The 14,388-nt window shown below is 29.6% G+C and overlaps 1 protein-coding gene across 1 annotated transcript; it reads right to left on the bottom strand.

The window, feature by feature from the left end:
- Positions 1-3,130: 3,130 nt before the first annotated feature.
- Positions 3,131-5,095, bottom strand: LOC107862678 (cytochrome P450 94B3-like). Its single transcript, XM_016708314.2, has one exon. The coding sequence runs from the start codon at positions 4,799-4,801 to the stop codon at positions 3,335-3,337; it is 1,467 nt and encodes a 488-aa protein (XP_016563800.2). The 5' UTR covers positions 4,802-5,095; the 3' UTR covers positions 3,131-3,334.
- Positions 5,096-14,388: the final 9,293 nt, after the last annotated feature.

Raw genomic sequence — 14,388 nt, forward strand, 5'->3', positions numbered from 1 at the left:
ATCTAAACTTCTTCCGAAATTAAAATGGAAATGAGGGAGTATACGGTTATGGACATCTTGCCTCTAAATTATATCACGTGTCTAATTCTCATCACTACTAGTTAGTATAGATTGAAAATATATATACAACAACAGATATAACTAATACATTACATAGAAAACGGAATATATACAATTAGAGAATCACAAAGTGTAATGATTCAAATTGAACTCAATTTTTTGAAGTGTTGTAAATTTATAGTAAAAAATGAAAAATAACAAACCTTGTATAGTTATATTAATTGGTTCGCATTAATATGTAAGATTTTCCTTCTTTAAAATCGATAATCTCGTGGATGAAAATCTTCATCTCATTCTAGTACTGAAAATAAGAAGATCAAGATACGACTAAGATTATGTATATACTATCCTTCACAAATTCTATTGTTTTCACTATATCGTTAATTCAAAAGAAAAACTTAGGAATAAATAGAGAACTAATCTGTTAAATTTAAGTTTGTCCTTATGCAGAAAATTTTAATATAAGTGAAACTCAACCAACAATATTTGTGTGAGGATTTTTTTTGCTTTTGACATGTGTTTTTATGGGACCCATTAGATTCCTCTCCCTTCATTTCCTCATATTTTTTTCTATTTTCTGTTTATTTTCTTTCTTTTTCTCTAACATTGCTTTTTTATTTTATATTTCAATCTTCCTCACTCACTTGTATTTTTAGCTCTTATTTGTGTTTAGCCACGAAAAATATAAATATTTTTTAAAAAAATTATTTTTAAAGTAAAAAATAATATTTAAAAATTGAAGTTATGTTTGATCATAAATATGAATTGCAAGTGTTTTTAAACTTTTAGGAATAACTTAAATTAGAAATAATTTTTGATATTTTTCAAATTTTAGTTTTTTTTTGAAATATTTTCACAAAATCAAATATGCAAAAATCGTGGATTTTTACTATGGGATCGTTTGGTAAAAGGGATAAGAAAAATAGTTTCGGAATAAAGTTTGGGATTAACTTTATTCCATGTTTGATATAAGGTATTACTTAATCCCAAAATTATTTTATTCCACCATTTGTACTAAAATGATGGAATTGTTATCCCATATAAAGGAAGGAATAAAATAATTTCATTAAATATCCCACCTTAGATATCCTTACTTATGTCATTCAGTGTACCAAATGACCGGCCGCTAAGAGAATTCAAAAAATAATTAAAAAAGAATGTATGCTTGAAATTTGAATTTAGAACTTTAAAGTGAATTTTGAACCTGCTAAATCATTGTTCCTACTCATAATTGACTATTTAAGGGGTTACAAAAAAAACTATATAGATACAAAGTATTTAACAACTCCTAGTTAATCACAACTAAATTCATATAAATTTTGTATTATGGCCAGGCTGGTTGCTGCATATATTAGCAGAATTGATATCTAGCTATTTAGTTTTTTTTCCCAATCCCCTAAACAATATATTAGAGTAGGATCAATAGTTTGGGAGGTTCAAAATTCACTTTAAAATTTTAAATTCAAATTTCAAGCATACATTTTTTTTTTAACTCTCTTAATGAAAATCCTCGATTTTTTCATATATGATTTTCTGAAATATTTTTTAAAAATTGAAATTTGAAAAATATCAAATATTATTTTTACTCAAAGTTATTCCTAAAAATTCAAAAACACCTCTAATTTATATTTATAATCAAACACAACTTTAATTTGTAAATATTACTTTTACTCTAAAATAATTTTTTTTATAAATATTTATACTTTTCATGGCTAAACACCCCTAAAAATAAGAATTAAAAATATAAGTGAGAGAGAAAGATTGAAATATAAACTAAAAAGGTAATGTTAGAAAAAAAGAAAATAAATAGAAAATGAAAGAAATATGAGAAGATAAGGAGAGGGAAACATAATGAATTCCAGAAAAACACATGTCAAAAAGCTAGAAGACCCTCATAAAACTTTTATAGTGTAAGCTTCACCCATATTAAAATTTTCCATCCTTAAGCCCCAAAAAGGGTAGGTTGTGACCGCATTATAGCTTTGCTCAATATGTAGACGAAATTAGTAGTGTGTTTTATTAAAAAGATGAAGAACCAAAATCAAGTTCAAATTTTTAACAATATTTATGCAAAAAAAGAAAAAAAAACCCAAAGTGCATGCTTTCTTATAGGATTTGTCAGGGACTCAACAGAGAAATCAATAAACCTATATTTTTCTCTATTCTCAGTTTTCTCATCTTAAATAAGTTATAAAACTTAATGTATCCTACTAGTGTTTGCCTTAAATACGTTACAAAAACCAATCTCCTTTTTTTTATGTAGGCAAGAAAAGATAAAAGTTACTTAATTTATCATATATTTTATTCTTATTACATTAATATGTTTTAGTACTCCTTAATTTTTAAATAATTAATTAATAATGTAAGGAAATAGGTAAAAAGATAATTTTATCTACTTTTCTAAGGATCGTCACTCTTTTAATATATTATAGATTATAGACTATAAATATAAATTAACTTATTTATGCCATTAATATTTGATAAAATACTAAAAAAAATAGTAAAATTAAAGTTTGAAAGTCTTAAATAAAATATTTTATCACGTTCTCACTTGAAGCAAACCATATGTTTAATTAAAATTTACTGATAAATTCAGATACCTAATTGGTGTTCAAATACACATCGAAATTGAATACGTTAAACTAATAATAAATTAATAGAAGCCATCAATTTTTCTGAAGAGGGACTTATTCCCTGGTCCAACCGTACTTGTTACTTATTAACTTGACATACAGATCAAAAAATAATAAAAAATTAAAGATAATTTTATTTTATTACTCTTTGGATATAATAATTTAATGTAAAAAATATAGTGAATGATAAATACTTATTTAATAAAAAGGGTAAAATAGGTAAAAATAAATAAATATTTTTTTATTGATCTTTTAAAATAGAACAAATATCGTTGGACATTTATTTTTAATATAGTAGATAAATATTATTGTAAAGAGAAAAGTATCCTCTCGCTCGACTAATACAATGGTCATTTTGCTCGCCCTTCATTCAATATATACTACGTATAAATTAAAAAATTGTAGTAGAATATTCAAGCATGAATCCATAAATTAAAAACCCTATCCAACTTTACTGTAACATAATCATTGGAGTGCAGTGTTTCTTACTCATTATTCCTAGTTACCCTCCGAAAGAAACAACGCATATCCTCCTTAATTTGGATTTTTCATTTGCAAAAAGTATAACAAGCAGCAAAACGCTAATTGAATAATTGAAGTATTGAACAGTGGAGTATTTTTCATTTAATTTCACTCACTAACTAGCTATTACAATGATATATTCTCACATTCAAACCACCAACCATATGTGCAGTCAAAAGAGGCACAAAAACCGGGTTTTCTGCATTTACCGGTTTAATCTCGAACCGCCTCAGAACCGAAGCCAACACATACTTCATCTGCGTGAATGCCATTTCTTTACCCAAACACACCCTTGGACCTGCTTGAAACACTGGAAATTTATATGGACAAACACTTTTCAGTTCTCCATTTTCGTCGATCCAACGGTTCGGTTTAAATTCTAGCCGGTCTTTTCCCCAAATCTCCTCCATCCGGCCCATTCCGTACGGGAAGTATGTAACTCTATTTCCTTTTTGAACCCTTGTACCGTCTGGCAAAATGTCGTCTTTAGCTGCGTGCTTTGAGTCCCAAGCCACTGGCGGATAAAGCCTCATTGATTCATTCAAGCATGCTTGCAAGTACTTCATCTCTTTTAGTTCATCGAATTCTAGCGCCTTATCGCCATTGTTGATCGACGTTATTTCGTTGATCATTTTGTTTTTGACGTCGTGGTGATTGGTAGTGAGCCAGAAAAGCCATGTTAATGCGGAAGAAGTTGTATCTCTTCCAGCCATGAGAAAACTTATGACCATATCTCTCACTACTTCATCTTCGTGTCCTGCGATTAATAATCTGGAGAGGAGATCCATGTTCTTGCTGTTCTCTCCGTTTTCATTGATCGTTTGTTTCTTTTTCTCAATGATGTCGTTGATGCAACAATGAACGCGTTTCACATTCTCCTTCAGCGTCTTCTCAGATCCTAAATTGAGCGCTCTCTTGCTTTTCCAAATTGCATACACAGGAGCCATCCCGCGCATGGCACACGCTCGAGAAGCAGTGTCAAATGAATCAACGAGAATTGGCACGTGGGAGAGATCCTCCAAGCAATGTGGGTCAGTGCCGAGGGACACCTTGCAAATAGTGTCGAAGGCGAAACGCCTAAGCACGTCTTGCAAGTCCAACACTTTGCCACATTCAGCAGCATGGTTCAGCAAAGGAACGAGCCTGGTTTCGACTACATCTTCTAGAGTTTTGACCACGAACTCCCTCAATGACTTTGTGCTGAACTCATGGCTAGCCAATTTGCGCTGTGCGCTCCACTGCTCCCCGTCCACGTTGAAGATTCCACGGCCAAGAAAATCCCCTAGAATCTCCGTAAACGGCTTCCCCTTTGGATAGTTAGTAAAGTTCGTTTTGAGAATGTACTCAACGTTACTCGGATTGGCAGTGATTATAGTTCGAGGGGCACCGAAGCGCTGAACTAAAATGGTTTGTGTGGGGGACTCAGATAAAAGTTGAGTGTACCAATCTAATAGCCGATGACGATTTTTGTAGAAGGAAACAAGGCATCCAAGAATGGGGTAAGAGGAAGGGCCATAAATGGGAGTAAATTTTAGGGACAAAGAAAGAAACCCTAAAATGAAGAAAAGAAAGAGAGAAAGAAACATCTTGTTAATTAGCAAAGTGAATGTTTAAGCTTTCGAGAAGAAGAGAAAGAGTGAGTGAGGCTTGATTGAGGTTTGAGGGATAAGTATGGGGATCTATTTATATTTGTGGAATGAAAATGACATGAGCTAGGAAGTAGAATTGCCACACATCTTTATGACTACTAAGCAATTTGTTCATGCATGTGATACTTATGCGGAAACTAAAAAGTAGGCTACGGCGGAGATGTTTATCGCCTAGAAAATTTCTTCCCGTCGACATTGTAACATGCTAAAAACTTACACGCATTTGGTATGTACACTAAATTAATATTTTTATTTTATCATGGTTAGTTAATTTTTATTAAGTAAAATATATGTTAATTAATCATGATTAATTAGTAACTGAACTCTAAATTCAAACCGCATAACATGCATATATTAGCTTTATGTATAACGAGTGTGTGTAAGTTTTAACCATGTAACATTGTCCTCTTTGGAACTTTTTCTGTGTTTTCTGGATTTTATTTTTAAATTCACAGACGTCACTCAATCATTTAACTATATTCATGTTACACACGTAAACTCCGCGTCCAAAATGATGGGATTCGTTGAACTATTAATTATTTATGAGTTTGATTTATGTGTGGGTGTAAAAAATATTCTATATTAATTACTTATCAGTTAACTTGATTTGCTATTGGAGGTTACCCAATTATTTATTACATAAAAATTAAAAAAGAAAAAAATTAGGTAACTTGCAATAAGTTTATCTAATAGTATAAAATATTTTATCTACAATGGTGCACAAAACTTAAATTCATTATTTATACGTTACAATATTTTCCTTTACTCGTTTAGTTATACAAATAATTATGATGACAAAAATAGAGAAGGAAATTTCAATGTCTAATTCGGGTATTGTGAAAATACGCAAAACAAAGAGGAAACAGAAAAAGCACTTAACAAACACTAGCTAGAAGGGACACATTAATCAACAAGTCAATTATGCAACTGCTCAAATATCTTATTGATGATTAACTAAAACTAAACTGACGTTTACTTGTGGAATAGCATCTTCTGCTATTCTCTATAACAACTATCACGAGACGCTTATAATGTTATTTCAACTGGATTTATGCCATTTTTCTACTATATGAAATTAGTTCCTTTTGCTTAGTATGAAATTAAAGGATTAACCCGGATTTATTATTATTGGTTACTTCATTTCATAATTCTTTTGATGACAGAAGTTCAGTCGACCATACTTGTATTTTGTAGGCAAGGTTACATGTTTCTGATAAAGAAATGGACCTTGAGCCTAACTTAACCTCAAAAGTTAGCTCATGAGGGGAAGATTGCCCAACATCATATAAAGAGATCAAAGACCTTTTAACCCACCGATGTGAGACTCCAACAGTTTCCTCTACTGGTTTGTAATCTTTTAAAATGCTGAATGGATATGCTTAGGGATCTGCCTAAACCCTCCACACTAAAAGGCACATCGCCTAAATGTGATGCATGGATTAAAGTTCAAATATTAAAAAGAAAAAAATTCAACACAAATTAAAAATGTGATATCAACTCCCAGTCTCACCTATAGAGATCTACCAAATAATTATTGCATTAAATGACTCTTTAAACTAAATGGTTGTACACATTTATATTTACTCTCTTTTAAAATAATTGAATTGTTGAAATATTTTTTATTGTTCAAAATAATTAGATTGTTCATTATTCAAGATAGATGTTGAATTTGTTTTTCAATTTTATTCTTTATTAATTAAATTTTTAAGGTTGAGTTCCAATGATTATTACTAATATTTTGAAGTTTGAAAAGGATAAAAATAAAAAATATAACTAATTTATATTTTTATCTTTTTTTTTCTTAAAATATGTGTTATATTTTAACAATTCAATTATTTTAGAATGGAGGCGGTATTTATATTTACTAGAAGAGAAGTATGAGGGCACGTGAAAACACAGTCCACATAAATACGCCATTTATTGTAAAGAATTACTCCCTTAGTCCCATTTTACTCGTCCCAAATTAGAATGACATAGCTATTAAGGAAAATAATAAATAACATGGTTAGTTTATCATAGTACCCCTATTAAATGATGTTTACATTTTAATTTAAAGAAAAAGTAATTAATGCAAAGGGTAAAATATAGAAAAAAAAATTTATCTTGTCTTGATAAAAAAGAACTAGCAAAATGGGACACCAAATTAAGAAATTTGGGACAGATAAAATGGGATGGAGGGAGTATTTGCAATTAGTATATTTTCAATAATTTGGTTGCAGAAATATATGTATATTGCGGGTAATGCATGTGGAATTTAAACATTTACGTAATTCATTACGTCAAGTCATTTTCTAGAAAACTATGGAAAAGGTGAAGTAGAAATTCACCTCTAAATTAACCAGTGTCTTTGCTGAGCAATAGAGTTGTGGAAAGATGTATCATTTCCAAACTAAACACCCGTTTGGCCAAGTAATATTTGGAGAAGAATTTGCAAAAAGTATTTGATCATAATTTATTATTATTTGATAAATATTTTTGCTATATAATCAAAATTCTTAAATATTAAAAAGAATAGTTTTTGGGTCAAATTCTATTATTTGAGAACTTTAAAAAATTTAAATTTTACCTTAAACTTTTATATTTTATAAAAATACCATATCATTATGTAATAGTATTGTTGTATAGCACATGTTCAAAGTAATGTATATTAAAAAAATTGAATGTTTCTTTGTGAGTTTAGAAAACTTTGATAACTCCTACACTTATGTGTGAAATTGTCTATAAGGAGGTTGGAGCTTATAATTTATAAATTTAATTTTTATCATGAAAAATATTCATTATAAAATAATAATACAAACTTAAGAATAATTTTAATAATTTTTAAAATTTACGGATATAAATCATATATTTTTTAAAAAAATTAAATTATTTTTTAGAAAAAACTACAATCAAACACAAAAGGTGAAACTTTACCTAAATCTTAATAAAAATACTGTGCTAAAATATATTTGGAAAGTAATTAAACACCAATCCCATGCAAATATGATAGCAACTGGCATATGCAGACATTTGGCCGGAGATTTGGCTAGCCGTAATATAAGCAGTATTATTTCCTCTGGGAATTGGACAATAGACTAAAAAGAACGAGTTTGGATTTATCCACTCAATTAATAGTAATTTTTCAGAATGACACTTTTTAATTAAATAAAATTGAAATCAAGAAGAAGTGTGGTTCTCGTAGACAGTAATAATATTAGTTGAGTATAAATTAAATTTTGAACGTCATACATATATTTTTTTTGTATGTATTTAAGCAGATGATAGATTACGAATTCAATTAGATCAAAATATAAATATTGAACGTCAAATAAAAAATTAAAAAAGAAAGTAGTGTCGTGGGCCTCGTGGCAGGACATATCCAAACTTAGCGTTTATTTTTTATTTTATTTTTACAAATAAAGTTAACAGCGCCGGAATTTGGATGCATGCTTACCTAATCGACCAGCTTATAATGAGGACTTTAGGAGTAGGTAATGTGAATCATTTTATATGTAAAGACGTGATCTCAGTAAATTGATTATATGAACTTTCATCTGGTTGAAGGAGTTTGATTCTCCATCTTTTCATCCTATTTGCTTACTCTTAATTAAACAGGGGATTAAAAAGAAGATTTTAGCAGTTGGACAATATTTGAATACTCTAAATTTAATTTAACTTGTATTTCAAAATAAATTACAAAAAGTAAACAAAAAACAACTCCCGTAATTAAAGACGAATGTTGTTATAAACATAAATTTCGTGAGTGGTATAATTCTTTAAATTCTGAATCAAATCCAACTACGTTTACAAACTGGAAAATAACAACTATTATATTAGGTTTTGAACCTAACACGCACCTCAAAAAATAACTCACAGACATAAGGATAGTCCAAAATGATCATTTAGGGAAGTCAAGAGTTCTCATCCTTCACCTATATTGAGATTCATTCCATTCATCCACAAAGTTTAAAGATTGAAATGTGTGCAACAGTCAAGAAAGGAGGTCAATAGAAATAAAAAAGTGTTCAATTTTGATAAAGTTGAATCCAAACAAAATGATTGATGAAATCAAATATAGATACCCATGTGTCATGTATATAAACTACATTGTCTTTTATTTGGGTCAATTGATCTATCGTAGAGGTAACATCTTTTATTTCAAAAGCTTATAAATTCTATATTTAAAAGTTTTTTTTTTTTACTAAATTATCACTTCATGCGAGGCATGCCTTCTTCTCATTCCTTTACACTTGAGAGGCTTAAAGGTAGATATCAATATGGTACTACCAAAATTTTTTTTTTTAGACGATGCATATAACTTAAATAAACTCTTATAAAAGAAATAATTTTTGTGGATGTTCTAATAAATCAGGTAGAGATATGCTTGGAGTTACAAATATTGATCAGTTGAATTTCTGGCCAGTCAATCATCCAATTGAGTGATAATATATTTAAAAAAGGATATTGTGTGACATTGATATTGTTTTTATCAGCTTGAAACCAATTAAATTAGGGATATGGATTACGGCTCAATGCATGGACCAAAATGCTACAAGTTTAATTTGCTGCGGATCATATTATATACACTGATGTGAACCATCACATAGAAATTAATAGTATATATTTTTATAGTATTTTCAATCAATATTGGCTTTAACCGACCTCTTGATAGTGGTTATATTCATCATTCATGACATCCCTACTTCCTTTTTAAACCTTTGATACATTAAAAATAGATGTTCCTCAAAATTTTCAATAACTTATTAGTTACTCTAAACTTTTAATTTTTTTCGTGACGATTCAGCTCTTTCATGTTTGGGTTCAGAATTTTGATGGTTCAATTGAGGGCAGTTTAAAATTAAAGTTGCAATCAACTTGACGATGATGAAATTTTTTGTCAAAAAAAAAAAGTTAAAAAAAAATTACATGTGCAGAAAAAGTTGTTAGGTTGTAATATGTGATGTACTGTTGTTAGGTTGTACCTTTTATTCTCATTTTCTATGTAATTGTACATATTTCAAGTCATTAATATAAATAGTCTGTCCGCCGTGGAGATTACCTACGGGTGTTACCACGAAATTACCTCTCTCTCTCCTCAAGAACTCTCTCAAGTTTTCTTCATCCTCTCCATAGATTTAGTGTGTGGGAGCTGCTAATCGGTCCTAACAAAAGTTTGAAACGAAATTTCAACAATGCTGCTGCTAATCCTTCTTCAAAACCAAAATCAATTTTCAACCTATGTTTATGGGCTTCAACTTTCAACCCCTGTTTACTTTTATGTTTGGGCTCCTTTCAACTCGTGCATATACTTTTAACGCATGAGCTCCACTTTTAATCTATGCTCACTTTCAATGCACAAGACTCCACTTTCAACCATGTTACTTATAACCTGGGGCTCCAATAATATTAACACATGCTTTTATTTTCAATGCATAGGGCTCTAATTTTCAACCCATATCAACTTTTAATCATGGTGAGCAACAGTGATATATGAAGATCGTTGATATATGAAGATCGTGTGAAGAAGGAGGATCAAAATTATTTTGCCAGAAAATCAAGCCAAAAAGGCAAGATTTGTTAGGGTTTTTGCCCTGATTTTCTTACCAAATTTAAGTTTTACTTTTCTTAGAAGGAAACTTTTATTTTTTCTTAAAATAAAACTCTTTTATATTTGGTAAACCTCTTTATTAGAGAAAAAGTTTTGAACATCTATAAATAGAAGACCCCTTCTCATACCATAACACAATAACATCCATAATGTAATCTTTAAAGAGTCGTTTAGGGGAGATTTCTCTCAATAGGTTTTAGAATTTTCAATTTTAATTTTAATATGTAGGTCATTTGGCCAAACCATATCAATAATATGTCTTTTAGTATTATGTTTCTATTTGTCATCTTAATTATCACCGTCTTGGTTTGCAAATTTTAAGCTTCCGCATGACGCCCTATCGATTTCAAACCAAGACGGTGATAATTCAAATGACAAAGAAAAACATAATACTAAAAGGCATACTATTGATATGATTTGGCCAAATGGCCTACATATTAAAATTAAAATTGAAAAACTTAAAACTTATTAGGAGAAATCTCCCCTAAACAAAGACTCTTTGGAGACTATATTGTGGATGCTATTGTGTTATGATATGAGCTAGAAGGGGGTCTTCTATTTATAGATGTCCAAAACCTTTTCTCCGACAAAGAGATTTGCCAAATATAAAAGAGTTTTATATTTTTCTTTAAGAAAAAATAAAAGTAATTATGATAGTACTACTTATATTTTCTGGTAAGAAAATCAGGATAAAAACTCTAACAATAATTCTCCCTTTATTTCCCTTTTTTCTACCCTCAATAAGCTGCAAAGGCACCTTATGGCAAGCCTTGTAAAAGATTTTCCTAAATAGACAAAAAAAAAAATGAAAATATAATTTTATTACATGTCTTAAAAAACTAAAATTAATAGAGGCGAGTTACGTAGGTACTGCTGCCAATGGCAATACCCTTGAATTATTATTTTTCAATATATAAGATTTAAATTGTTCTTTTCAAAAAAAAACTGCATGTATAATCAATTATTGTTTCACATGTTCATTTTCTGTGTATGTCATTTTGAAAAAATGCCGACGTAAAAGTTAAAACTTGAAAAATGAAAATATGATCAAAGGGAAAATTATATCACGTGCCCAATTCTTGTCATTAATACGTACACTGCTTGCTGGACCAGTTTTTTTTTTTTTTCTTTCAAACTAGACTATCTTATTAAAGCTTCGTTTCAATATGATTTGAAATTAGTGATTTTAGATTAGATTAATTTGAAGTTGAAGTTTTATTTAGATGTGTATTTTAATTTTAGCGATACTATAGACATAAATTTTTTGTGAACATGCATGCATACATAATATCATAAACAAATTTCTTTAATTATATGAAGATAATTTTTTCTACGATGACAGCTAAATTCTAAATTAATTAATTTTGCGGTGATTATTTTTCTTATGATGTCAAATACTGTATTATATTATGTGAGATTTTATATATGCTAAAATTATAAGTGTACTAATAAGTAATAATAACGTCGGCCATATGACACGTATTTGACAACATACCAGAAAGTTGAATGGGAAAATTTAGTCACATAGCTTAATTGTTGATTAATCATCTTAAATTAACTTAAAACCAAGCAAGGTTAATTAACAATGTCACATAGAGGAAGGAAGTGGTTGCTAATATCTCCATGAGCAATATATGGCACCTTTTATTTATGTGGTAACATTATTGAATAATACAACTTTGGCGTATTGGCATGTTATGATCCGGTCCTTTTTCGAACCCTGCTGATCATATATAGAAGGAGCTTTAACGCACCGAGTTTCCTTCTTTTTTTCTCTTTAATGGTGGCAATATAGTAAATTTGTTGACAATATAATAAAACCATACATAGAATTATTCAGCCCAGAATATATTCTAGAGATGTAATTAGTAATATTTCCATATTCAGCATCAATTAATTTGACTAAGGTTACATGCATGAATATTGTTAAGTGGACTGGCTCAAAAGTATTGAAATTTGACTATACAACACATGGAAGACAATAAAATTGAATGGTCAAAAATATTGAAACAATAACATAATGTGTATAATTAATATGAGGTTCATTGTCATGAAAAGAAGCTTCAGATTGAATGAGAGAACAAGTAGCGTTGGAACTGTTCAAGGGCTTCGTTCCATGTAATATACGCCAATGGCAGACACATAATATTTTTCTGTATACACTAAGCTCTTGCCTTTCCTTTTGAAATTTAAGAAAGTAATTAAAATTTTAATTAATATTATTTAAATATAAAATATGTCAAAATATTATTTAAAATTATGATACCCCACTAAACATGCTATTAAAAATATTGAAATTAAAAAGTTATAAAACGTTAAAAAAAATAAAAATTACTAGTGCCCATATAAAAGAAGCTAGCTGCTTTGACTTTGGTTAGCCAATTGCATGCGGTTCGTTGACGAGGGAGTTCGATTTGTCGACCAGTGTTCAATAAGATATCTCATGATGAATGTTGACTCTTTAAAATATATACTTGCTCGGTTTCATATTAGTCGTACTTATATTATTACTAAATTTTATCCTAAATTACTTATTTGCTTATAAAATTAAGATAAATTTATTAATTTTATTTCATTTTATTCTTATAATAACCTATAAACAAATCTGTACGGTTTCAAAAAGAAAAGTTCTTTTTAACTACTTCTTCTTTTTTATTTTATGTGGTATTCTTTTCTTTTTATTTTATTTAAAAAAGAATATTATTTTAAAATAATTAATTTTAAAATTATATTTCACTCTTAATAAAATAATTTATAGACACACAAATATTCAAAAATTATTTTAAATTACTATTTCAAAAGTCTTGATTTTTTCTTAAACATCATATCAAGTCAAAAAACATCACATAAAATAAAATAAAAAATAGTACTCCCTCCGTTTCATAATAAATGAATTGTTGGATTTTGACACACAAATTAAGCAAGAAAAATATTAAAGACATAAATTTAATATTACTTTCTATTTTTACCCAAAAAAAAAAAAAAACTGACCTTGTTATACCTTTTCAAAAGTTAATTGGTTATCAAATCATAAGGGTAAATTTGAAAAAAAATTCAACGATTCACTTATTTTGAAACATCAATAAATACCCCAACAATTCAATTATTTCAAAACGGAGGGAGTAATTATTTAGCAAAACTATCATTCTAGAATTAACACTGTACAAATTTGACATAGGCATTGCATATGTCGGACGAAATTTTCTCGGCGCATGAAATTCTGTAAAAGTTCGCAGCCGCAGCCTACACTACTTTTACATTAAGTTTCACTTTCCCCATATGAATCACGTGATTTTAATGCATAATAAGCAAATGTGCTAAATTTCCACTTACATAAATACTGCCATTTATCCCTCAAACATCAATCAACCCACTTTCACTCTACCTCTAAAGCATTAACATTCACTTTGCTAATTAACAAGATGTTTCTTTCTCTCTTTCTTTTCTTCATTTTAGGGTTTGTTTCCTTGTCCCTAAAACTTCATCTCAAGTTTCGAAAACTCACTCCCATTTATGGCCCTTCCTCTTACCCCATTCTTGGATGTCTTGGTTCCTTCTACAAAAATCGTCATCGCCTATTGCATTGGTACACTCAACTTTTATCTGAATCCCCCACACAAACCATTCTAGTTCAGCGCTTTGGTGCCCCTCGAACTATAATCACTGCCAATCCGAGTAACGTTGAGTACATTCTCAAAACAAACTTTATTAACTATCCAAAGGGGAAGCCGTTTACGGAGATTCTAGGCGATTTTCTTGGTCGTGGGATCTTCAATGTGGACGGGGAGATGTGGAATGCACAGCGTAAATTGGCTAGCCATGAGTTCAGCACAAAGTCATTGAGGGAGTTCGTGGTCAAAACTCTAGAAGATGTAGTCGAAACCAGGCTCATTCCATTGCTGAACCATGCTGCTAAATCTGGCAAAGTGTTGGACTT

The sequence above is a fragment of the Capsicum annuum genome, chromosome 3 (genome assembly GCF_002878395.1).
Source record: "Capsicum annuum cultivar UCD-10X-F1 chromosome 3, UCD10Xv1.1, whole genome shotgun sequence".
Lineage (NCBI taxonomy): Eukaryota > Viridiplantae > Streptophyta > Magnoliopsida > Solanales > Solanaceae > Capsicum > Capsicum annuum.

Coding starts and splice junctions, on each gene's coding strand:
- LOC107862678 (XM_016708314.2), bottom strand. CDS start 4,801: ATGTTTCTTTCTCTCTTTCTTTTCTTCATTTTAGGGTTTCTTTCTTTG.